This window comes from Polistes fuscatus, unplaced genomic scaffold (genome assembly GCF_010416935.1).
Source record: "Polistes fuscatus isolate 324 unplaced genomic scaffold, CU_Pfus_HIC Scaffold3, whole genome shotgun sequence".
NCBI lineage: Eukaryota > Metazoa > Arthropoda > Insecta > Hymenoptera > Vespidae > Polistes > Polistes fuscatus.
In genome coordinates, this window is record NW_025113107.1 from 15,892,978 (window position 1) to 15,919,877 (window position 26,900).

Consider the following 26,900-nt stretch of genomic DNA (forward strand, 5'->3'; position numbering starts at 1 on the left):
TGTTCCAGCATTATATATATTATCTATCATTCTCTATTTATAATTCAATATATTATATATTCTTCTTTTTCTTTAATAAGAAAAGAATAAAAAAATTTTCTAAAAACGTATAGAAATAAAAAAATAACAAGAAAAAAATTTTGTAGTTAACTGTTGTTAATAAAAACGAAATTTGTAACATTTGTTTCGAGGGTACTGCATTTTTATAGACATTTACTTCAATATAGGTTTCATTGTTTTTGATTAAAAACATTTTTAATGTAATTTTCATATTACGTTCTATTAGACAAGGAAAGATTTAACATTGTAAATAATGCAAGTTTGTTAAACATAAAGTGGTAAAAAATATTTCTTTTTCTTTTCTCAAAGTCACGTATGTCAAAATTTTAAAATGTTGCCTATGCTAGTTAGTAATATTTTTTTCATTTCAAGTAAAATAATTTCTAAGATTTTCTAAATTCTTAATATGTTCTATTAATATATCTTAAATTAAATGTACGACATAAACATTGTTTAGAATTGCCGTCGTATAATATAATAAAAAGATATGTTAAAGTTAAAAATATTGGTAAAAAACGATAAATAAAAAAGGTTGCTGTGCTGTACATCTTCCGATTAACTCTTATTATTTACAAAAAAGTTATCATCATTCTAAGTACCATTAAGCATGTAATAAAATTACTTGGGGGACAAGAGGGAAAGGGCTGTGTAGGAGATTGCTTTTTTTTTATTTAAAATATCACGAATAGAATCTGTCATTACGATCTTGTCGCGATTTTGAACAGTGCGCTCGTCGCTCGGTAAATTCGGCCAATCTAATTGACGATATTGCAGAGCTTGCTGGAGTCTACAGAAAAAAAGAACATTTTTATCATATTATAAAAATTACTGTTTTTTATTGCTAAATCATTTATTACCTTGAACCAAGGTGATGTTAAAGTAGCTTCAGCGGTAGCTCTTTCTTCGCCATGTAAACACAATAATCTTCCAAGAAGATCTTTCGCGTCGTTAGATATAGATTCAAAATATTCATTGGGAAAACAAAAATCGCACTTCAATATATTCGCAGTTGTTTCTTCTACAGAATCATCTAGAAATGGCGATACACCGCTAAAATATAAAATGTAACAAGTAAATCTACGTTGTCGATAATAATCGCAATTGATAAGCATTGTAATTTAATAAAGAATATCAATTAATATATCACCTTAAAAGTACATAAATGAAAACACCAGCAGCCCACATATCCGTACAAGTTCCTGTAGGTTTACCAAGTACCAATTCTGGTGCTGCGAATTCTAAATCGGCAGGTGGTACGACTTCGTCGACTGGACCTCTTACTGCTTCACCAAGATCTATTAATTTAACTATACCGCTATCTTGATCTACCAATACGTTTTCAGGTTTTAAATCTAAATGCGCTGTGTTACGTCTATGTAACCATTGAAGAGCTGACAACAATTGACTCGTATATTTGATAGCCATTCCTTCCGTATAATCTGATTTTTTACTAAGGTAAACAAATAACGTTGGACCTCGAACTCTAAATAATATCAAGAAGTCAAATGTAACGTATGTGCACGTGTAGAAAAATTGAAGGAATTATATTCTACGAATAAAACTTACAACTCTAACACGATCGTATCGAATCCTGGACGTGGAGCATTTTCAAATAAGGCAAATGCTCTAATGATGTTACCATGATGACTAGACGCTAACAAATCATACTCGGCTCGAGTTAAGGACCGTGGTTGTTTGTGTCTTGGAGTTTGCTTAAGTGCCACTTCTTGACCCGTTCCTTTATCACGAGCTCGTCTTACAGTTGCAAATCTACCCTTCCCTAATTCATCTAGTTCTAAATATCTCCCAATAAACTGCTCAGTTTCCCAATTTAAGTTATCTTCAAAACCAGTCAACGTAATTTCCGCGGAAGATGAAGTAACGTTTCCATTTTTCCCAACAATACGAAAACTGTATGACGCACCAGGCGGTAATTCTAAAGTCATTGGTGGATGTTTTACATCCGTTGCCATCAAAACCCAAGTTTGAAAAGGTGCTGTTCTACCTTCTATATTGTACGAATCAACGCTGGAACATTCCCAATCTATTTCGATCTTTGTCGGACCAACGACTCGCGCCCACGTACTTCCACTTCCGCCTAAAAAAAATCAAATTAACAATTATTCGAAAATCATCGTTTATTGTTATATTGTATTTTAATTAATAATTGTTTAACGTTAGACGAATTCCTGGTTCTCATACCTGTGATGAAAAGGGAAATCTCTGTCCAACAAGAACCAGTGTCATGTTCAACATAACATCGGTATAATCCTGAATCTGATTGACGACATCTTACAATTTCTAAATAGAGAAAAGCAGCGACTTGTTCAAATCGATAACGATCGCTTTCTCTAATAATTTGATTATCTTTCTCGTCTTCTTTCTTCCACGTAACAGTTGCAGAATCGACGTTAATAATTTCCACCGAAAGTCTAACATCTTCGCCAGCAGTTGCCTTTATCATACTTGTACTTGCTAGGATAGTAGGTGGCCCCTTTTTTTCTGGAGATCTATCTTGTGGTTGTACGATATCTTTATTGGAATCTACTTTGCTCGGACGGAAGGACCATGCTCTACTTATAGACAAATTTGGAACAAGGCTAGCTGGTATCCACAGTTCTTCTTTCTTATTATGATGTGAAACTACTAGTCCAGGGCCGTCCAAACGAGAAACGACGAGTTCGTCACCGGCGCGTAGTTTACCCCAGTCGGCTGCCAATCTTACTCGTGCACCCGGAACGACCTAAACAATAAGATTACTCAATCATTGTTTTTCTATTTATTTATATTCTTTTATAAATTGCACATTATTATAAATTGAAGTAAAATTGATCATGCAAGCAAATCACTGATACATTAGCGCATTCAATGCTCCATCATGCTCACCAAAAGTTATAGAAGTATGAAAGTAGCTATCTGGATGATGTAGTAGTAGCAGATAGTACAGTAGTAGTTAGTAGCGATAGAATAATAATAGCAGTAGTAACAACAGTTGCAGCGACCAATGTTGATGAAGAGAATGATGATTGCAATCATAGCAGTAACAGTAGTAGAGAGAGATAGAAATAGAATAGTAGTGTAGTAAATATGATAATGGTATTAGTAATAGCAGTAGTAGTCGCAGTAGTCGCAGCAGTCGTAGTAGTAGTAGTAACAGCAGTAGCAAAAATAATAGTAAATCTGATAGTTTTGTATAGCAATACAGCAGCAGTATATAATTATTATCTTATTGTTAATAGTCTGAACATTTACGGCGATAATGTAAATAACAACGGTCCTAGGATACTGCAATACTATAAAAACTATCGTTTTGTATTTTCTATTTTCATTTTAGATAGGCTAGCGTGTTAGTTGTTGGAGAATATTATTTTCTTTTGCTCCTCGGCCTGACGGTGTTATGCTATTAACCGATCAAAAGTTCTAACGTGCGTCTACACTGCACTTAGCAAACGACAACAAGACAACAACTAATAGTGACCCGATCGTACGCTTTTTCTGATAATGCCTCGCTCGGTTTATTTCTCTAACAATAAAAGATCGAGGATTTGTGGATTCGACGACAGAAGGTAATGCAGTACATAGCAGTTAGCGACAGACATCAAGAAGGAGAAGAGCCCCTTTGCTGCAATCAAGAATACTAATTATAGAATGCGAATTATCTAACTAGCATATTATCGATATGAAAATCGGTTAATCGTTATGAAATATTTCTCACCGGTATCGAATTGGTACGAACTGGGGATCGAGCGCGTAGAGTATTCCTGAATCCATCGAGGAAGTTAAGCCTACTCTTCGTCGGACTCGGCGTCCGTGGTAATTCGCAATCTAAACCACCGTATTGAGTCCTTTGAATCGGTCGAGTTATCTTCTGCTGAGGAGGGAAACTCTTTTCTTTGTGCATCGTTCCGGGGGATACTGTCGAAAGCGTCGGGGCTACTGATATGGTCTCTCGAACCACTGGCTCCGTTGTTGGAACTCGGCTATTTGTCAGCAAATTATAAATGAAAACAAAACACAGTACTACGCGTCAAGCTTCGTTTTAATTATAATTATATTTTGTTTTTCTTTTCAATATTTACTAACAAGTAAATACTTTAAATAAATATTTTAAAACAAGTCAATTCATACAATTAGATCACAATTGGATCACCGTTGGATTTTTAGATCGATCAGGAAATTAAGTTTGTAAAAAACATCAATTACGAGCCGAACGAACGAGTCTTGACGTGAATTTGATGCGATACCACAACAGGAGGTGAACAAACCAAAAATTATAATTAATTCGTAATCAACAATATAGAAAGAAATAATATCGAATAAAATAAAATTTTTAAATAGCCTTATTTAACATTAAAACAAACAAGTCTCTTTCTGTGGGTATGTGTGTGTGCGTGAGTGTTTGTGAAATTAAACAACTAACATCAACGTTCTTTTTGAGAAAATAAAGGGCGTTTAACGACGTTTCCTTTCTCAAAGACCATCGTTGAAAGATGTGATATTAAATTCTTTCATGGATAATTAACAAAGGGAAAACAAATAAAAGGATTGTTTTGTCAAGATAAAAGAGAGAAAAGTCGTAAAACGTAAAAAGGAGAAAAATAAACGACGGTAACAATAAAGAATAAAGAATTTCGAAATAGTTAATCGCAGTACTGTGTTCACTTAAAATAATAATAAAACAAGCCATTAGTCGCATGCACGGGTACATTAGGTAGGCGTGAGAAAGAAGGACGCATTATAATCACAGTCTTCGTATTTTACAGTTTATTCTAAACAATATCATTTACGTTTCGCGAGTTGATTATAGCCCTGATTTTTTGATGCTTTTTCGAGAATTAATACGTACTATGTACAGTGTACTCGTCACCAGATACCTCACATAAATGGAATTTATAAACGTTATTAAAATTATTATAAATATATTGTACATTCTCGATAATTATATCATTAAATAGCGTGGTACACACCCGAGGCGTGAAAATTGTACATCGTATGTGTGCCGTATGCGATGTACGCATTTTCGTATACGTAAGTATACAATACTTACATACGTAAACGCACGCGCGCGGGATACTTTCACGCATGCACATCCCCAGACACCACCCACACACGCGCGTACGCACGCACTATGTATATGCACATTGGAACGGATTAACGCTCGTTTACAGGCCTTGGAAGCGAAAGGTGGCTGTGGAAGAGTAATACAACGATCCATAGAGCTTTAGAGAAGAATAGGAGAGGGGAGCAAAAGACCAAAATGTGATCCATTTGGAAATGGAAAAGTACTTTGACATTCGGCCTCAACCGATTCTAATTTATCTAGAAGTCTAACTTGTTTGTTATTTTTTTGCTTGTAATTTTTACTTCATTCAAAGTATAAGTTCTTTTCTTTTACGGTATTATTTCTCTTAAAAATACTTCTCCTTTCTCGATCTCGACATGTTCGATTTTGTTCATATTTTTCATATTTTTTTATATATATATTTTTCACTTTTTCCCTGCTTTTTTTGTTTTTCTCTTTCTTTTTTTCTTTTTGTCCTTTTTCTATTGCCTGCTTTTTCTTTTGGATAAAGTTTAATTATGGAACAACGTTATTACGTTAATACAAAGTCGAATTTTCACTTTAAATAATTCGTCGACAGCGTATATTCCTTACATAGATCGTTTTTCGGTCGAAGGTAGTATGTATGTATGTATGTAATAAGTAAAGTAAAGGATTATCTTTCTTTCTTTCTTTCTTTTGTAAGGTTATTCGTGCTGCTATGGGATGATGAGACGGAACATTTTGGAAAATACAAGTATTAAAAGAGGTAACCAAGTATATCTCTATTTCGAGTGATGACGGAATAAATAATGACAATACATATCGTTATAAGAAGAAGAAGAAGAAGAAGAGAAGAAGAATAACGATGACGATTCCGATGAGTGACGATGATATGTGTTAACAGGAACAACAACGATAACAACAACAACAACAACAAGAATGGCAACAACGAAGAAAAGATCCTTGAATAATCGAAGGAACGTCGATCATGTGCTAAGGGTAGAGACTAAAGAATCCAAGGAAAAAGGACGAAGGTGATGATTTAGGTGACGACTACGGTTATCTAGCTTACAGCGCTTGTATCTCTTTTTTTATATAAAATATACAAAAATATGTCGGAACGAATATTCACAGGTCGAGTGTTAAAGAGAGTCAGTGTAATTCAGTGGTAAATAGAGACGCTTACAGTGGATCTTTGGTAAGTTCCTTTTGGTAGGCAATCGGTGACTGTAACGCCTTGAGAAAGTCACGTTGTGTTTGTAGGATAGCAGTGATCGTATCTACCCATTCCTGTCTGCGAGGTCCATTTTCTTCAACTACGCTGCAATAAAATCCTAGACCGGGCTTTCGAGGATCCGTAGATCGAATCACAAATTTGTCCGGATCGTCGTACGAATCCTCGAGACTCATTTTGTTTACCTACACGAAAACATACCGGCGAATGTATACATTTCTTTTATTTTATTTTATTTTTTTTTTTCAACGATTTTTATACACACATCATTAACGATGACATTTTTTGATCGAGTTAATTTACTTTCCAAATAAAGGTATTTAAGTTTTTTGAAATTATTTAATTTCATTGCATTTTCTCATTGCTAAGCCGATTTCGATAAAATTGATAATAACAATTCCTAGCATCTTTCAATAGGTCACATATATACTTTGACATGAAAAATATGAGAAAAAATTACCTGTATATGAGCTTTATATATGTAGGCTGGGCTGGTAAATTGAGTCTTCTTACCAACGGCTTCGCTGAAGATAATATTTTGCTCGAAAAGAAATACGTGCCACTCTTTTCCTTTCGTTGGTACGCTCGATATTTCTGACACTAACAAAGGCCCGTGTAGCAGAAGTTTACCTTGTGCTGTTATTTTACCCTTCAAACGAAAAAAAAGGAATGAGTGGACGTGAAATCATTTAACTTTTTGGCGTGTTATACAAAATTTGTAGTTTAAAAATATACTATAAGAATAAATGTTACGTGGAATGTTTAAAAAAAAAACAAAAATTGTCAGCAAATTACTAGACCTACCATTCGAAATTAAGTCTTTTTTTAACTTACATCAAAACCTTGTAACCTTCCCACATCCATCATGTCGTTAGCCGCTTTTGGAATAACTCGCATAACATGAACCGCTGCTCTAAGTCCTTCGATCTCCGATAATCTTTGAGTACGTTCGGTCAAACGTAGTGCCTCGCGAAGAAGTAATTGATACTTTGTAATCCTTTGCACAGGTTTTATTAACAAATCGCAAAGTTGCAGACGATGTTTAAGTTTCTGCCTCAGTTCCTATAATATTTGGGAATGTAGTGATGTATCTCATGACCAAAAGAAATAAAAACGTATAAAAAGAGAACAAAGTATATTGACAAAGTATCCGTTACTTTGCGAAAAAAGGTACTACAAGTAATTATAATTACCTCGAAGTAAGTGTATATATATTCGGACACGATGTACTCAGAAACGGGTTTATTTTGACAATAAACAACGTACATGTGTAATTTTCTTTCATATCTTTTAAAAAGAGGACCGAGTTCTTCCGGGCATTTTATGCAGTTCTCCAAAGCTTTCAAAAAGAAGCTGAAGACACAAAAATAATTCTATTAACATATTGGCCGATGAGTCGTAATATTTTCACTTGCTGATATATGCAAGAAAAAAAGACAAGAAAAAAAGAAAGGAGAATGAGTGGGTCAGTAATGTTAAATATACTCACTCTCTGTGCCATTCATAGATCGCTTCTATGTTACCAAATACCATTTTGTCTTTTCCTCCTCGAAGATCCTCGGGAAGTGGAATGTCGCTATCTGGATCTCGCATCAGCGTCATATATCCTTCGACAATTTGTTTAAGATCGTTGACATAATCTCTTTCCGTTTCAACCAATTCGCGAATGACAAATTGTCTTTTGGTTAGAGCCGCAGTTTCGGGATCGCATTCTTCAGTAACGAGCGATGGACTGGTGGCACGAGCATAATTATTTTCACCATCACTCGAACCTCTATCGCCTCCTGCTGTTGTTCTTTCCGTTCGCATCAAACTATGCCTTTCTTGATTTTCGGTATGTTGTTCCTATGTTTGTGAAAATATATTTGATCGAGAAATAATTAGACAAGACGATGACAACTTACCATCCTTTCCTTTACGATCTGTTCGATTTCTGCTAAATCCGCCGTGGTGGCTCCATCGAGTATTTTGCTAGAACACTCGGATGCCTGAAAAGATAAGAAAGATAAGAATATGCAATGTAAAGAACTGTATCTTTAAACTAACGGAAGTAAGTATATACTCACTCTTTTCCCAGGTAATTCGTCGGGTATCGTTGAACCAGGAGGACCATTTCCGGCAGCGACTAAAATCGGCTCGGTAATCGGTTTCATCGGAGGCGGTAATTCCAAGTCATCTTCGCCATCCTCAGTGCCATTTTGTTCATGAAAGACGTTACCTTCACCGTCGTCGTAAGTTGTAGATATCGTTTCAGAAGTTTCACCGTGTTCCTCCTCTTCTTCCTCTTCCTCCTCTTCCTCTCTTTCAGCCTCTTCGGATCCCGTTAAAGTTTCAAGTTCGGAACTGATCCTGATGTTTCCAACGGAAACAGCAACGGCACGTTTTTGTTCAGCAGCTCCCGATGGTAGCTTGAAACGTTTGTCAGAACTGCTCTTTTTCAAGGATCCAATGTTCTTGCCGCTTGGCGTTACCGTTGCCACCACCGTTGTCGTTTGTTTAACCAGAGTCGTCGTCGTCGTCGTCGTAGGTGCTATTGGCGTAACCGTTCCTGGTGTAGTAGCGGAAATAGAAGAAATAGCGGTTGTCGCCGCCGTCGTCGTGGTCGCTGTCGCTGTCGTCACCGTTGTTAAAGACGTCGCCGTTAACGGAATGCCACTGTTAACGGTGGCGGCAGCAGCCGTTGACGCAGTCGACGACGCCGTTGAAACGACGACCTTATCGACCTTGCCTTGGCTGAGCTTACGCAGCGGAGGTGGTAACCACTTTCTCCTGTGACACACCAACGAACTCTTCGTATTACCCAGCACGTTAACGAAATTTCACGACTAGATCCGAGAGTTTTACGAACGACATCGTCGTTACTTCTTTCTTTAACGGTTACACAACGGAAGGTTTATCATTCGAGAACCCGACGAATTATAGGAAGAGAAATGCGACGTACTGGCAGCGAACGCGTTTCTCCTACCACATCATCTTCATTTTACTGCTATTAATAAACACGGGCACAGTTGTGCCTGTCGTGTCGCCAGTGAAAACAATAAGAGCGGGGATAGGCGTTAAAGAGAATCGCCACTATGCTCAACGCGCCGTTTGACTCGGCACTCACTATGCACATTGATCAATTGCTAATAACTAAGCGTGCGCTTTTCATTTGTAATTAGGTTAAGTACTTTCGACTCGTTATGATTTTATATGACCGTATCAGACTTACAACCTATAATTTCTATGCGTCTTATTTAAGGATATATTGCCCTAAACAAATATTGGATTAGAGAATATATTTGCTAATATTTTATAAGATTACGCTTATTCTTAAAACGTCTATTATTTATGTATAAGATAAATGTGCACGTTAACGTGTGCCAAAGTTAAAAACTAAATTTCCTAAGTTTCGGTTAAAAGTAAATTCAATTATTTCAATGAAAGAAATTTACATTACTACATTAGCCCCGATATTTCTGCAAATGTAACAATTCACTGTTAATAAATGTATTTTTAAAGATTAGTAACTCGTGCGAACGCACAAAGAATTATAGCTTTTTAACAGAAGACCGTATATAAAAGGTATAGATGAAATTAATCACTTGACACATTTGCACGCGATCGTATCTTTTTACGAGTACAATGCTTGAAGGAATTTCGTAATAAATTAGAAACGTACTCGAACGCGTTATAAAGCTACTCACCCGCTAAAACCGCGTCTTTTGTTTCCAGGTGAACTTGTACTAGCGGAGCCGCTACCATCGCTCCCGATGATTTCTGAAAGCAATACAAAGAGAGAGACGGTTATAGTCATTTGCGATAACGATAGCGATAACAGTAATGAATCAGAAATCCATTGGACGTTATGACGAACTTCAACTATAATAAACGTTATATCTTATTTAATCGCAATGTACTTCGACATTTTTCCATAAAAAATCCAAATTATCGATGATCCTGCCTATCTATAACTTCTTAGCAAAGCGAATAGAAATAGCATTAATTTCGGAGTTCGCATCATCGCTATGTACCATCGCTAGGCTTATAAACGATTATTATCTGTAGTACCGAAACGGAGATAATAAAATGGATGAGTCGAAAGTGGTAAGTGTAGTCGCCTCTTATAACGAGATATACTCCTATGATATCGGGTTGACGTTGCTCTCTTATTTTTAGATGCGGCACAGGCTTGAGAGAAAGCTCGCGTGACTCTTCCGTTCTATCTGTCTCGAAATTCTCAAGGAAAAAGTTAGTCGTCGTGTCTTGGAAGCATCCTCCTCATCGTACTTTGCCCTCGCTTATTTTTCTTCGATCCAAACCCCTTCCTCCCTCTTTCTTTCATTGTCTGTCCTCATCGCGTAGAGAAAAAAGTAACAGTACGCGTAAGTTGTTCTTGTTAGATAATGAATTGCCATAGGTCGGGTCGAATGATCGACGGCCAGTTTGACCGTGACGCTGGCCCCAGGCTGCCAAGTGGTCAAGGACATTCGTGTTCCGTGCGTCGTATTGATCGAGCGCTCCGGTCTTCTAGTACACGTACAAGTACGGATAGTCATCTGGCTCTTTCAAATGTTATCGAGCGTAACCACCTTTCTCGTTATTTCTTTTAGTCTTTTCAAAATCCATAGTTATTCAATAGCGTTGTTGGAAATGTAATTATCGAAAAAGAATTTCTAAAAAAAACTTACCCGATTCCTCGCTCGACGGTGTTAAAGTTGAAACTGGAGATGACGATGCAGTAGAACCAGCTACTATAGCCCCAAGTTGTTGTTGTTGTTGTCCGATCACAGATTGATTGAGTTGTTGGTGCTGCTGCTGCTGCTGAAGCAATGTTTGTTGTTGATTGGGTGGTTTTCTCGATGGCGAGGTCTTACAGGAATTGCTTGGTGGTTGTTTCAAAGCGCTCGTAGGTACAAGCCCTTCTGTTGGTGGATCTGTTTGTCCTGGGGCGAGTGGTAAACGTACCAACGTCCATTCACCGGTAGCAACGATGCCACTGACGTTTCCATTACCGCTACCATTTTCTAAGACTTCAACTTGCTGACCCTTCGTCACCGTCAGTTCTCTAGATCCTGGTGCTGCTAGATGATCCGCAACGACCCAAGTCATTTCGGTTACGCCAGTCTAAGAATGAAAATTGAAAAAATAGCAACTTCTCTTTCTCATTTTTTCCTTCCATATTTTTTCTATTCGCGATTAACTCTCCACGGGAAAAAGGAAAGAGCGGAGTGCTTTAACGTGGGAATGTAAGCAAACAAACGCATCGGGGTACCAGATTTTATGAGCGAATAGCGAGAGAGAGAGGGAGAGAGAGAGAGAGAGGGAAGAAGAGTGTGAGAGAGTACACGCCATACGCGGATATAAACTTGGAACCGACATCATCGAGAAATCGTCTTTGAATTTACGGACCGTTGGAGCGTCTAATGTGGTACGTTCGCTAAAATAGGTCCGATCGGTCCGTGTAATCGTTTGGATGGTGTTTACAAGAAGAGTGCTTCCTTTTTAGAGTACGAGGAGTCAATTACTCGAAACAGGAAAACTTCTTAGAGTAGATACCAATCATGGGTATGCGTCCATGAAAAAGTTACTTGCAATTAGTAAGGTAAATGAAGAATATAGAAACGATTAGGTTTAATTAACAGGCTGAAATTTATGATATTTATTAATTTTCACGAAAACGAACGCATTTTATCTGCATTGTCTTCATCCAGACTTTTTTTCTCTCTTTCCCTCCTGTTCTTTCTCTTTCTCTCTCTCGTATTCGCGCATTCCATGACGAAAATAGAATATTCCACGCGCCAAAATCCGTATTAGTTCGATCCCATACGGATGTGTACGACGAGGAGTCGAAAGGAGAAAAGACCGAGTACAGATAAACATTCATACGATTGACAAAAATGCCTAAATTAAAGGGACGAAATATAGATAAAATCGTGCTTCCTAAAATTTTGTCATTTTCGAGCCCCACGATTAAACGGATACCATTCATCGGACGAAGTACGAATAAATGCCATAATTCGTACCGTTAGCGTATTTCTTCTTCATGGAAAAGAGTTTTCTTTATCGCTCTTTTTGCGGTCGACGAGCGATTATAAGTTGCTGCGGTTATTAGATCTAACCTAAGTCTATATTAGGAAATGTGATTCGCGCGAGCGCAACGCGACACTCAAGGGCAGCAGTTCGTAAGAATTGGTTGCAAAAAATTGCCTATGAATTGACATATAAAAAGCCGATAAAATATATAATCTAGCATCAATGATATTTTAGCGAGATTTCGTCGAGTAAAAGTGTGCGATGACGGTGAAAAGTAAAGTCAACTTACGAATTTGTGGTTGTTTAAAAAAAAAGACAAATTATAGCGTATTAGAAAGAGGTAGCGATAAATTCGGGAAGGTCCAATAGTGAAAACGTCGATTACAGTCGGATGCGCTTAAATCGTGCGCTCACGCGCACGATCGAGATGCCACGGAGACGGGATGGCGAGTGAAAGGGCAAAGGACAAAAAGACGAAGACAAAAAATAAGAAGTAGAAAAAGAATTAATGTGGAAAGTGTGAAAAATATAAAAGGAGAGAAAAAGAGAGAGAAAGAATACCTGAGATAGAGAGGGTTGGCGACGCAAAAGTCGAGCTTGAAAAGAGCCCGGGGTGTCGATGGTGTGCTGCCTGGCGAGGGTCGCGTGAGGTGGTGTGACCGAGCTCTGTCTGAACCACGGTAAAGAGATTTTTCGGCGTGCCTTTTGGGCGATCGTTGCCGGTTTTCCGGCCGGTGACGTCATAATATCGCTGACGATATTTCCTTACGACTTACTGGAGTTCATACGTGTCGGTTTGTACACGAAATTCGGTGAAGGGTTTGTAAAGAGAAAAATAGAACGACGAAGGAGGGATAGATCGGCGAACAGCCGACAGCCATTTTCGAGTGGATTTTTTTCTCTACTCTTTTACTTCTTCTTTGCTTTTTGATACACGAAATACGTCTTCTACCGTTCGAGAGAAAATTCATGCACCGAGAAGAGAAGAGAAGAGACGAGAAAAGACGTGACGTGCGTGACGTGACGTGACAAGAGACGTGAAACGAGAGAAAAAACAGAGTGAACAGTATATGTAAGGTAGGACAGGACGGAACGGGACGCGACAATCAAAACGAATCCGTCCGGGCCGACAGTCGCGCCCGTACTAATCGCACCCTTTCTAGAATTGAGTACCAACGCCGTGAGCGCCTCTTTGAATGCCACGGTAGGTGGAATGGGCTTATCGAGAAGAAGAAGGGAGGGATGCTCGATAACGCCTTTCATCGATGTTTTCTCCTCGAGGAAATTCTCAGTGCGCAGTCACCATCTAACCGGGGTAGCTGATTTTAATGTCTCGTCCTCGACTGCAGGATATCGTACGATTAAGTAAATTAAATCCTACTGCATTGCGTACAAGAAGACCTTTGAAAATCAATTTTAGGGAGGAAAATACTCGAAAATTTTTATTTTCATTTTTTCCTTCGACATTTTTACTATACCTCGATTAAAATATACCTTCATTCTTTGAAATATATCTCTTTTTGTTATATCATATATCAAGAAACAACACGGATACACCGTTTTGCGCTATGCGAGCAAGCTATTACAGACGATCGTTTTACGCGGCGGTATTATATATATATATATCTGCTATCGCAGATGTAAGAAAAAAAAAACAAATATATGCTAAAATTATCTATTTCTGTTTTCTACGAAATAAAATAAAATAATTACCTTGTCCGAATCCGTTGTATTCGTCGAACCAAATGAAGCCAATGAATTCCTGTCCAAATTTTCTACACTATCGTTCAAGGATGCGCATTCCTCCAGGTCTCTACTCGATCGTTGACTCGAACTCTTCTTGGCAGGACTCTTCGGCATACTCAAACTGAAGTACGTTTCTTGTATTACTTCGCGCAATCTCTTGACCCACAATTGCTTCGCCTCCATCGAATTTGCTCTTAAAACCACACGGGTGTCGCCGGTAGGTGCTCTTCCAGTCCATACTGCAAACTTACATTCGTCTCCTTCAATGTGCTCAGTGACGCCCAATTCGGAAGTCATCAAGCGACTTTTGTAAATGTATTTTACCTGATAAATCATAAGAAACAATAATATAAAAACTTATGTTACAAATTATCTACACTAACTTTTCCAAACATACAAACCTTTCCAGCTGAATCTTTTACTTCTTTACTAAATAATAAGTATAATTCGAAAAGAAATATATGACGATCTCTGCCTTTTCTTATCAGCTGCTTTGGATCCCATACCGTAAATGAATCTTGTAATACTACATCTCCAAGAGTATCTATCCTGACATCACAACCCTCCAATAGGCTTAAATGTAAGGCATCGTTTGCTTTTTTAGGCACATTCAACATCACTTCCAACCCATCTTTAATTTCACCTTGTCCCTCCTGACAGCAAGCCTGTGTTCATAAATATTAATATTATAAAACATTTTTACGTTTACGAGAAAATTAGTCAAAATTATTTCTAATTATATTTTTTACGTACTTGAAGATCTTTAAGCAAAAGCTGATACTTTGTGATCCTTTGCACTGGTTTAATGAGGTATGCGGCTATTGGATGTTCAACTTTTTGTTTCCTTTGTAATTCTTCAAACCACGTACCACCATGCGTAACTAGTAATTGATTACTTTCTGGCTTATTTTTACAATAAGTCACGTACATATCAAATTTCGGAGCCTGCAATAAACATTATTATATAGATAATTACCAAAATGATCTATTAGATTATTTCTTTATTTTATTGAACTAAATGTTACTTACCCAAGTAACAAAACAATGCCCAACGTCTTCGGGCATGGTTTCGTATTTTTCCAATTCACGAAGGAATATATTACAATGAAATTGATGTATTTCTTCCATATTGCTAAAAATAATGGATTCTCGACCTTGCAATCCTGTTGGTACGTTTCCTTTTCCATTACGCGTTTCCTCTAAGAAACAGCGAATACAAGTTTCTAAATCTTTAACGTATGTACGTTCGGTTTGCAATAATTCGGCCATAATGAACCTGAATGATAATAAGAAAAATATTTTAACATAAATGAACACAAGAGTACTTTTTAATTTAAATTTTGTAAACATTAATCAGAAGCATACTCTTTTCGCCTAGCTGATCTCCGTTTCTCTTCGTTCAATTCTTTTAAATCTTTTCCTTTAATTTTCTCCTCCAATAAAGGATCGGAATTACGGTCTATAGCTAAATCTTTATGGCCGTCGTCTGATTGTATACCCAAATCATCTTCAATTTGCGTCTTGTAGTAATTCATTCGCATGCTAAAATCTTTATAACGCTGATCCACCTCCGCCACCGATTGTTTAATAACAGCAGCATGAGCATGTCCTTTTTCAACTAAATTGTCTGCTAGCTGAATCAGCAATTTTACTCTTTCCCTGGTTTCCTGAATATAAACAATAATTATGTCAAAGTAAGTGTACATTTGCATGTTATGTTATTGTTACTATCTTTTACAATGAAACGATGTAAAAACTATAAAGTTATATACACGTTCTCTTTTTATTTCTTTTTTAAAAATGTTTTACCTTTGCTGCACCTTTAAATTCGTTATGTTCTTGTAACAATTGCTCGTTTTCGATACGATTTTTTCCCACGTTCGTGTGTGTTGCAAGATACAATTCACCAGTTTCCCTTATCCACTCGATTGCTTGTTTTGCACTACGCTCAAAAAGAACGTATTGATGACACTGGTCTAAGCGTTTTTTTCGTTGAGTCCAATATTCGAGTACTTTATTTTCTTTACTTAACAATTCTTCTAAGATATCTATAAACATGAAAATATAAAACAATAAAAATATGTTAGAAAAAAATTGAAATTACAATTAGAACTTATTTTAATTTGAGATACTAACTTTTAACTTTGTTCTCGGACCCAACGCTATTAGCTTGATAATTATAAAATTGTAGACTGCGATTAGTGTATTTTAGGAATGTCTCGGCCGTTCTTCGCACCAAGGTGCATGCTTTTAAAAACGCTTCTTTTTGTTCCTGATGTTTAGACACAAGATTAGGTACTTGGCCGCCTTTCTCTCCACCAAAACACCAATCTTCGTCTCTTTTATATTCACGTTCTAAACTATCCAGTACCGATCGAACTTGTTCCGCTGTTTTATAAAAATTAATACTCGCGGTTACTAATTTATGCCTTTCTTCTGCACAAGTTACCAACTGTTGCCACCTTTTTGTGACATCTTCAGCTACTTCTCGAATACTTTTCGGATCATAATGATTCGCGCTTACTAATGCATCAGCTCTATGTTTCACCTACGAAAACACGATAAATGACATAATGAAAATTTACAAATATAATGTACTAACAAAGAATTAATATAAAATGATAAAGCACAAATTGTAATTACCTGTACAGCAGAAGTATGCGTTTTTTCTATAGCTACTTGAAACTGCTCATGTTCTAACCGTAGTTGTTCAGCATCTTGTAAATTTTCTGGAACCCTTAAGGAAGCTAAAAGCATAGCTTCTCCGTTTCTAATCCAATTAGCTACATGCGTGGCATCTGTTTGCAATTGCACCAATTGTGCGGCTTGTTCTAATCGAACTCTCCGCATTTCCGCAAGATCTTCCGCATCCATTTCTCTTTCATTTAAAAATTCAAGAAGCACTTGAACTCTTGCTGTAGCACTATGCTGACCATCTGCCATGATACAAACTCCGGCTTGTTCTAGAACCTAAGATCATAATAGCAAAATAGTATTTGATAAGAAAAGATCTTTTATAAAATGTACAAATCAATGAAATTTGTTTTACCTGTGCAAGTTCTTGGCCTTGTTGTAACACTTGAAACGTAGTATTTTGCATATGAGCTACACCGTCATTATGTACACGTAACAGCTGTTCGGGTGAACCTTCGCGAGGGGTATCTTGTAAGTCTTGTGCCCACATTTCGAGTTGTCCACTGGCTTCTAACGCATCTCTCTCGAAAACACGCAATCGCAAACACAACTCTAACCTTAATTTTCTTGTTGCCCATAATTCTTCCAATTCTTGCCGTAAACCAGCCAATCTATCAAGAGCACTTTCTACAGCAGTTACCTGAAATATTTCCATATTTTCGTAAGATCAAATGAAATACGTAGAGTGTGATTTGAAAAATTTAGATATTTTAAAATAAATTAATACATACAGAGCCCGTAGAATCGGGTGCATCTGTAGATTCTCGTAGTTCTTGAAGTAATGCTTCACCTTGTGCAATGGTCGAGGCACAAGCTTCAAGACACGACGCTCTGTGTTGTGCACACTGATCAAGTAGTCTTTCTGCTGTTTCCAAATTCTCTGCAACTTCCTCTTGCTGCAATTCTTGCCGCAACTCGTCCACCCAACCACTTAGCTACAATAAGTGCAGACACAATAATTACATTAATTATTTCATAAATACCATATTAAACATAAACAAACAAATATAGCACTAATATGTACCTCTTTTTCATGAGTATAAAATACTACAGCCAGATCTAATCTGCGACGCCGTTGTTCGACTCTCGCTGCAAATCTACTAACATGAGATTCCAATTCTTGTGCTACAGCGTATATTTCATCGGCAGCACATTCTCCTGTATGAGCTAATTCCTCTGCCGCAGTAAGCAGCTTTGTTGCATTCGTATAAGTATTCTGAAAAGACGTGAATATAAATAATTACGCGATATAAGCTCTGTTACAGATATTAACAAAGATTTTATCAGTGTGAAATAGTATATTACCTGAGCAACGTTCTCAAAATGTTCATGACTTTTTTGATATACTCTTGCTTTTTGAAGATTTCGTCCAACACCTGTATTTTTTCGAATAAAAACTTCTCCGTGATTAGTTAGCCAATCGAGAACTTGTTTTACATCTTCTTGAAATAATCTGTAAATAAAACAGAAAAATTAATGGAACTATTTCAACACTGTATAAGAAAATAAATTTTCCTTTGGCAAGGAAGAAAGAAATTAAATTTATAAATACCTCAAAGCAAGACGTTGATGTAATTTAACTTTGCGTGCATGCCAACGAGCTTCCAATGTTCTATGATGACCTAAAATTTGATGAATAACTGCTAACACATGGGATGCACCTTCGCTATAATCTGCGGCTGGATTTCCACTCATGCCACCATGACTTTCTGCATTATGTCCGTCTTGGCTCTATGCATAAAAATGGCATGCAAATTTCGTATATAAGGCTTCTAATTATTTAATTAAAAATTGAATAATATATTAATATGTACGCCATATAATAACTACACCTCTGCTATTACATAAGCAAATACTTGCGATTACAAAATCATTTAAAATAAAGATACAAGATTAATGTATTAAGATCAAAAGTATTTATCTTTTATATTTTAGCATAAAAATGAATTATAGGAGCAAATAAAATGACAAGTAATATATAAATAAATATTAATACATATTCGCACGGTTAATTCCTAAATTATGGTTCAAACTTTAAAGTTGACAGTTAAAGTATTTGCTTACATTACAGACATGCTTACAATCGTAATGAAGTTATATAGTCTCTTTATCAATTGCATGCACAAGCAATTAAAAACAACTAATTATAGAAAACGAAGAAGAGTCTGTATGAGTTATGCACGAATAAGTGGACGCGAAAATGTACAAGTTTTTAATACAATAAAGAGATTAAGATTAACCAAAATATATATTTTCCCAAACACTAAGTGACATACATGTTTGCGGATGGTGTGGTCTATTCCCTGTGGTTGGTTACAGACTTGCACAAGATGATCCAGTTGATAAAGAAGCTTCTTACTGGTACTATGCACCTAAACAACAGTATTTTACGAATTCATTCCAAAATTAGGCGCCTTTCACCGATTAAACGAAATTCAATTTTGTTTCATGATAAAAGCTTCCATCCTAACAAGTCCATAGTAACAAGTGTTTAGTCCAACCTATGTTAATTATTGCATAATTAATGTTGCTTTTAACCGCACCCAAATACCAAGCAAGGATATTCACCGACTAGAAGTAATGAAAAAAAATTTTTTCGTACATAATTAGTGTAAAATGTATCCAAACGATGGACTGTACTTCTGCTATGACATACTTGCAGCATAGAGCCCAGTCCACTCAAAAGAGCCTGATATGCATTGTAAACCTGTCGAATATTAGATTTGTATACAAAATTTGTATCTTATGATTTTATTGTTTACTCATTATTTTATAATGAGATGATTAATAAGATACTATCTTTTTCATTCTCAATAATTTTACGAATTTACTATTGATTATACATTCTCTGAAATGCCATTTAATTTTCCTACACTTTTTATTTCTTATTTCATATTTAGTTATATCTCCTAATATGCCTCTAATAATTGTATTAATTTGCGGAAGGAAACTTTTTTTATTAAAGAAAAAATAAAATTTAAAACACCATTGGATATTATAAAATACATATTTTACCTCTGTATACGCTTGACACATTGCTTCGTAAAGAGTTTGATGCTGTCTTAAATGAGATTCAAGAACAGGAATTTCATTAGGCAGATTGCTGGCATCGCAAGCTTGACTCCAACCAGCAACACTATCTACGTATTGTTCTGCTTTGTGATGGAATACTACACTTAGGCCAAGAACAGCAGTACGTTCATCGAGACCAGCAGCAAATTCCTTCCACGCTCTGTCCAATCGACTCGCAACAGCTCGTACGTGACCCGCTGCGTAATGTTGTGTCTCTAATAATCTAGCAGCCATTGTAAGAGTTTTATTAATATTCACATAAACATTCATCGAACTCATGGTAAAATGTTTATGTTCCTCTTGAAAGTTCTTAGCAAGTTGATAAGAACGTCCAATCTCCACGTAATTAGCAAGAAATCCTTCTCTATTATGACAAATCCAGTCAAACATTTTTTCACAATCTTGTTCAAACAAGCGCAACTGAAAGCATTGATCTAATTTCTTTTTCTTAATATGCCACAATTGCAAGAGATGCCGTTGGGATGCATGAACAGATTCTAAATGCTGTATAACTAATGTCGCTAATGCTTGACCATCTGAATCTGTTCCACCTACTGCACCACTTTCAATACTTCCTCCCTCTCCACTTGACGTCGACATGCCTAAAGAAAGCAAATATTCGTTAATTAATATAATCATTGAGTGTAGTATATTAGAGTGTGAAATGTATATTACTGTCGAATTTTTGAAGTAAACGTTGAGCAACAACTTCTATTTCTTCAACAGGAATTTTCAAAATTTTCTTTTTCATTTCATTATGAAGGTCAATACCATGTTTAGCACCTCCAACATCATCAGCAAAATCATTACGACTAAGATCTTCTTGTAAATCATCCAACCTATCTAAAAGATCAGCAGCTTGCCAAGTAAAATCTTCTACAGCTAGTCTTGTTTCGATCCACTGACTATGATCATACTCTAACGAGCCATCCAAATCCGATGTCAGTTGAGAGGGATCTATAACTTTTGTGAGAGCTTCTAGACTAATTGTATTGATCTGAAATTATTAGAAAATATTAATCTGAAGAATTTTTTACATCACATAAATACAATTATTCATGATACGATAATACGCTAATGCCCCGGTTTATTTATAATTTTAATTTAGTATAAACAGCACAAGTGTATAAAATAAGTGCATGTAGAAATTTACACAAAATTAGATATTTACTTTGTACATATCTTAACACATTAAGCGCCGACGACATATAAAACATCTAAATCTTGAACGCCGACAACGTATCAGCCACAAAAGCCCTTACGCTGATCTTATTTGCGTGTTTCTGAACAACGAGTAGCTAAAGAAAATATTTGATTGCTTCCAAACCATCGTATACGTATTGTTTTAGGAGTTAAAAAGTGTAAATCAACACTCATACAAGCAAAAAAATTCCGCAACATTTCGGGGCCGACGCTTAAACGATAGACTCAGAAACCCACGTTAACGCGATGCCGGCGCTTAATATGTTAAAACGTTTTTTTTGTGCACTTAAAATGTTTAGAACGATGCATGCAATATTACTTTCTCTACATGAATGCATCTAATACTCAAAATAATAATAGACATAATATCAAAGACAAAATTCCAAGAATTTAATGAAAATGATGAAAATTTCTGTCTTTCTCTCTTACTTACCTCAAAATTATATTTTTTCTGTTTAGCTAATGATGTTCTTTGCTTCTGCCAAAAATTCTCTGGCTTTATGATGAGTGCGACATAGACCGATCGATGAAAGTATTCATGTAATACCTTAAATGATAATAAAAAGAAAAGAAATTAGTTTGTTAAATATTTTTACATTTAATACGCATATGTACATACAAAAACGATTATTTAATTATATCAAATATAATTTTGCTACTTTAATGCTATATATCTCTTCGTAATCATACTATTTAACTATCTAGAAAATTTATGAGATTAAATAAAAATTTAAATGTCGTAATAAAACCTTTAAAATTGTTTTCACAGAATCCCAAGTAGCACCACGCATATCCACTATCACAGTAAATCTTAGATCTCTGGTTTCATCGTCAGGAACGGCTAAAAGGTATTGCAATAAACGACGATAGTCTTCTGGTTTAGCACGTTCTCTTCTCGGGGTAGTTGGAAAAACAATAACTGGACCTCCTCTACGATCTCGTCCACCTGGTAGTATAGCCAAACGTTCTTGAAGTAGGGGTAAAACTTCTGCTGCTCTTGTGCCATCCATTGTGTTAAGTATATATATAGTTTGCTTATGATCTATACAAAAATATACTCACATTAAATGTGCTATAGAATATTTTGTAAATTAACATTATAAAATAATCATATAATAATGTATAATTTAACGACAACAAATAATAACAAATAACGTGTCTTAACATGATAATGTTCATTATCCAAAATTTAAATAAACTTATAATTTCCAAAGTTAGTGTATTAATACAATACACTAATATACTAACTATAAATGAAAATAATCATAAGTTTTACATTAGAGATATAAATTGAACTGTTTAAATCTAAAACGACCAATCACTTTTTAATCAAAATAAATATTCATAATAAATATAAACTAAAGGAACATTTGGAAACGTAAAATCGTAGAAAAGCTATATGTAAAGAAGGATCATACACGTGTTTTACATAGTGCTTTTAAAAAAGCAAATACAACAATAAACAATGCTAACGTAAGAATGAATAAACCTATAGTTGAAGAAAAAGGAACTGTCAATGGGATATAAATTAATTACATTTAAATTGACTTATAAGATAATTGTCTTAGTTTGTCATACGAATTCTACAAGGCAGCGGCCATATCGCGTTAGACTTGATACGCATACAATTCTATGTGATGACCCGCACGCGCGCGTTTCTATGTGTGTATGTGTATATATGATATGTATATGTATATGATGTGTCTGCTGTCTTTCTCTTTCTCTTTCTCTCTTTTAATGACCGTTGCAGCGATTTGCAATGGTACCGTTGCTTATCAAGCGCGTCATTGGTCATCGCACAGGTTAGATGTCAGAACGAAAAAGACTTACTAATAAACGTACCTATCTAAATTTTCAGTCAGAGATTCGCAGGATTAAACTTTCTTTCCTTCTTCGGTGAAGTACCTGCATTCCATCGAAGAAAGATCTTATGGCTTCTGCACATATTTATGGCGAATCATCAGCTCTCATACGGAATCATGTTTTACTGACTGCATTGATAATGCACTAACGTTAAATCGTGCCATCTTTAATTTATTTCATCAACCTCAATTTTTAAATCCTACTTTTATTTCATACGATAATATCCACGCGATTTCCAAATTACACTAAGTTCTCTCCTCTGTATTGACGCCTCGCAGGCGGCAGCACGATCTTTTAATTTTTATACAATACAAAATCCATGAATAACGAAGATTAATTTAGGTAACCAACTGTGATATAACGCATACGCACCCCTATTCTTCCACTGTATTTCGGTCACGGCTTAACCCAGTAATGACACTCGCGTAAGACGTCTTTAATGTCACGATATTGAAAATTTGTGACCTTGAAAAGGTCCACCATATTCCTTGTAATATACATATTATACCACATATTTAGTGTCCGCATGCGCGTACGTTTACACCACTACTTTATTGTTTACGTTCATATACACATTGTTAAAATATAAAAGAGAAAGCAATAAAGAGTATAGTGGCAATAAAGAAGTTTCTTTTGTTATCCCTTATTAGTAAAAAAATAATAAGCTAAACATGGATTGGTACTTCTCTTTCTGCATCGTAACCAATAACGAACTCCATCAATCCTTATTCGACCAATTGTAACATTGCAAAGATGTGCAGCTAGTCTGGTGCAATACTTGCATCGAATGAATTTCGACCAATGGCATGATAAGCATTTCGATTATCGACCGGTAGATTGTTTAACGGTTTTCCTTTTTTACCCATTTAAATAATAATTTTTTAAGAAGTGTGTATCAAATAATTTTATTATATCTAAGCTTTTTTATAGTAATGAAAATCTATAATAAAAATGATGTACTGAAAGAATAAAAATAATGTGTATTGTTGTTTAAAAGAACGAAGTATATGTTCGGTGGACCGTCCTCTTCAAAATCTAGCGTTGAAATGGGCCCTTATCCTCTATAAAATTACTTTTATTGAAAGTTGTTTATGTGACTTTCCAAACGTTGCGCATGTGTATAAAAGGAATAATACACTAAATAAATAAAATTTAAGATTATAAGGTTCTCATTTTAGCTATTTTTTCATTTTTATGTAATTATTTTAATGCACCTGCGTAGTGATGACTTCGACGGTAAAATGTTCCTGTAATGTAGGTAGAGTGCATTAGAATATTAAAATAATTGTTAATTAATCGATGCAAGCGTCTATTGTTGTCTAAAAGCTAGGTGTATACGATCTATGTACCGTCCCCTTCGAAATCCACCGTTGAAATGAGACGTTGTCCTCTATGAAAGTACTTTTATTGAAAGTTGTTTATATGACTTTCCGAACGTTGCGCATGTGTATAAAGGGAATTATACCTCTAATACATAAAATTTAAGATTGTAACATTCCGATTTTAGCATTTTTATCATTTTTATGTAATTATTTAATCGCTCCTGCGCAGTGGTGAATTCGAAGGTAAAATATTAAAATCAGAACGTTACAATCTTAAATTTTATGTATTAGATGTAAGATTCTCTTTATACACATGCGCAACGTTCGGAAAGTCATATAAACAACTTTCAATAAAAGTAATTTGATAGAGGACAACGTCTCATTTCAACGGTGGATTTCGAAGGGGATCATATATTCCGATCTTTTAGACAACAATAGACGCTTGCATCGATTAATTAACAATTATTTTAATATTCTAATGCACTCTACTTACATTACAGGAACATTTTACCCTCGAAGTCATCACTACGCAGGTGCATTAAAATAATTATATAAAAATTAAAATATTCGTCGTACAGACACGCGAAACATAAATTTTTTCGACATGCACTATATTTTATGAATGCAGGCTTCTCACACGTACACGATTATTTCAAATCGTTTGATTTAATAATAAACTTTTGAGATTTCCTTCTATTTGAACGCCTTAAATGACTATTTTTAAAAGTATATATATAAATGCATTTTTGAAGGCACACACACTAGTTTATACATTAAAAATTAAATGTAATTATTTAATTTTTAGTATTCTTACTGTATTGTCTACTGGTGGTCCCGGTAGTAACTAAGATGAATCTGGTTAGATAAAAAAGGAGACTTGTGAGCTTCTATATACTTCTATATTCTTTGATTTTACCGGACTTTTTGTTCGTATCGTAAATCGAATGCGACCTCTATACTAAATGATTATTCATTGAAATAACCGTTACGTCTGGTTGCACATTCGTCCGAAAAAAGAGGAGTGAATAGGAATTGATGAAAATAATTTCTAACGCGCCAAATCAATAGTACAATTTCCAAGCATTGTAAGTAAGAGCATTTCGAAATAAACACCAACTTTGCTATTAAAAAGTGAAGAAAATGTTGCGCGTTGGTATCAGAGCTATTCGTAAGAATTTAAACGTCAGAAATTTAGCGAATGCGCCTGCACAAGAACATGCAATATCCGCGACCTTTAAGATTCAAGATCCTAAAGATTTTGACGAACGTGTGAAAAATTCTAAAGTGCCTGTGATCGTCGATTTTTTCGCGACGTAAGTAACAATAAATAATGCTATTATCTATTTTCTAAATCTCTCTTTTACAATAAAATATATTCTTTGTAAGAGAGAGGGAGAGAGAGAGAGAGAGATGTCAACTAATTGGACTATGAAAAACATTCGTCTTTCTGTAGGTGGTGTAACCCATGCCGCATGTTGACTCCTCGTTTAGAATCGGTGATCGCAGAAAAACAGGGGAAAGTACTTTTGGCTAAGGTTGACATCGATGAAAACAGTGATCTTGCTCTTGATTATGAAGTTAGTCATTTGTTTCCTTGTCGTTCTACGAACAATTAGTATCTTTCCTTACTTCATTTCTTCTAACAAAGTCATTTAATACTTCGTTTAGGTTGGCAGCGTTCCTGTCTTAATTGCAATGAAGGATGGAAAAGTTCTGGAAAGAATTGTCGGTTTACAAGATACAGATAAACTTAGACAATTTGTTAACAAGTACGCAGAATAATACACAATATAATGTAGTGTTATATATAGTACAATCCTGTTATCGCTTTTTATAGCCATGGCACATGTTATATATGTCTAGAAAAACAGTACAAACATACCTTTCAACTTGGACTATTTTTTATTAGAATCCGTGCTTTCTTTTAACGTCTATTATGTATCTTAGACATATTGTAGAATTTAATAATTGAAAGAAGGAAAGGAGAAATTTCATTATTTAATATATTCATAACATTTCAAATGATTTTTCTATGCCTTTTTATTGATCATCTTTAGTCCAAGTGGAAAATAAGCGCGTATTGAACTAATTTTCTTAAAAAAAAATTGTTTCTTCTATAAATAATAGACAGGGAATGTGTAATATATCTTCAAACAACTTTAAAGTTGTATTAACAATTATATTGTGTATTTGACTTAGCAAAAATTATATGTAAAAAAAATGAAAAGATATTGAGAATAATTAAATAAATCTTTCTCTTGTAATATATAAATTGACTTTACCATAAAATCACTTTGTTTTCTTATATACAATCGTGGCTTACTTAAATTCATCTACGCGCTATTGTAGAATGGAATATATTTAAAATTTATTAATATGATATAACGTACAATTTGATATTTTTGTATACGTTCAAGTATATAGATATAACAGGAACATTTAGAGAGATATGAATTTTAATATATAAACAATCATCAATAATAACTAATATAAATTAAAATTCAAAATACTAATGCTTGATCTCACTATAGTTAATTAAACCTATATTTTACATAATTCATTTATCACTTTAAAATATATATTTACCATAATTATTATTTAATTACATACAAATGTAATTATTCTGATTTTATGAAAATCTTTAATT

At 35.1% G+C, this 26,900-nt stretch overlaps 2 protein-coding genes across 6 annotated transcripts; one reads left to right on the plus strand and one right to left on the minus strand.

Moving 5' to 3' along the window:
- Nucleotides 1–596: 596 nt before the first annotated feature.
- Nucleotides 597–23,429, minus strand: LOC122519577 (triple functional domain protein). 5 transcript variants are annotated; one of them, XM_043639120.1, is made up of 35 exons: nt 23,304–23,425; nt 22,911–23,005; nt 21,818–22,110; nt 21,502–21,615; nt 20,541–20,862; nt 19,809–20,467; nt 19,070–19,165; nt 18,346–18,524; nt 18,099–18,246; nt 17,818–18,009; nt 17,525–17,728; nt 17,149–17,433; nt 16,743–17,069; nt 16,236–16,647; nt 15,909–16,147; nt 15,465–15,766; nt 15,129–15,375; nt 14,853–15,044; nt 14,501–14,764; nt 14,067–14,423; nt 11,009–11,444; nt 10,025–10,097; nt 8,405–9,107; nt 8,243–8,326; nt 7,828–8,183; nt 7,532–7,691; nt 7,173–7,400; nt 6,799–6,987; nt 6,291–6,523; nt 3,776–4,040; nt 2,263–2,803; nt 1,627–2,158; nt 1,208–1,543; nt 918–1,110; nt 597–847 (listed from the first exon to the last, which is right to left on the minus strand). In XM_043639120.1, the coding sequence occupies exons 3-35, from the start codon at nt 22,076–22,078 to the stop codon at nt 740–742; spliced, it is 9,237 nt and encodes a 3,078-aa protein (XP_043495055.1). In that variant the 5' UTR covers nt 22,079–22,110; nt 22,911–23,005; nt 23,304–23,425; the 3' UTR covers nt 597–739. The 5 variants fall into 5 exon arrangements, with proteins under 5 accessions (XP_043495055.1, XP_043495054.1, XP_043495058.1 ...); XM_043639119.1 differs by having other exon boundaries at nt 22,911–23,222; XM_043639121.1 differs by lacking the exons at nt 597–847; nt 918–1,110; nt 1,208–1,543; nt 1,627–2,158; nt 2,263–2,803 and adding an exon at nt 3,248–3,682 and having other exon boundaries at nt 22,911–23,429.
- A 1,772-nt stretch (nt 23,430–25,201) lies between these two features.
- Nucleotides 25,202–26,458, plus strand: LOC122519583 (thioredoxin, mitochondrial-like). Its single transcript, XM_043639144.1, has 3 exons — nt 25,202–25,566; nt 25,707–25,830; nt 25,922–26,458. Exons 1-3 carry the CDS (start codon nt 25,394–25,396, stop codon nt 26,033–26,035), a joined length of 411 nt encoding a protein of 136 aa, XP_043495079.1. The 5' UTR covers nt 25,202–25,393; the 3' UTR covers nt 26,036–26,458.
- The last annotated feature ends 442 nt before the right edge of the window (nt 26,459–26,900 follow it).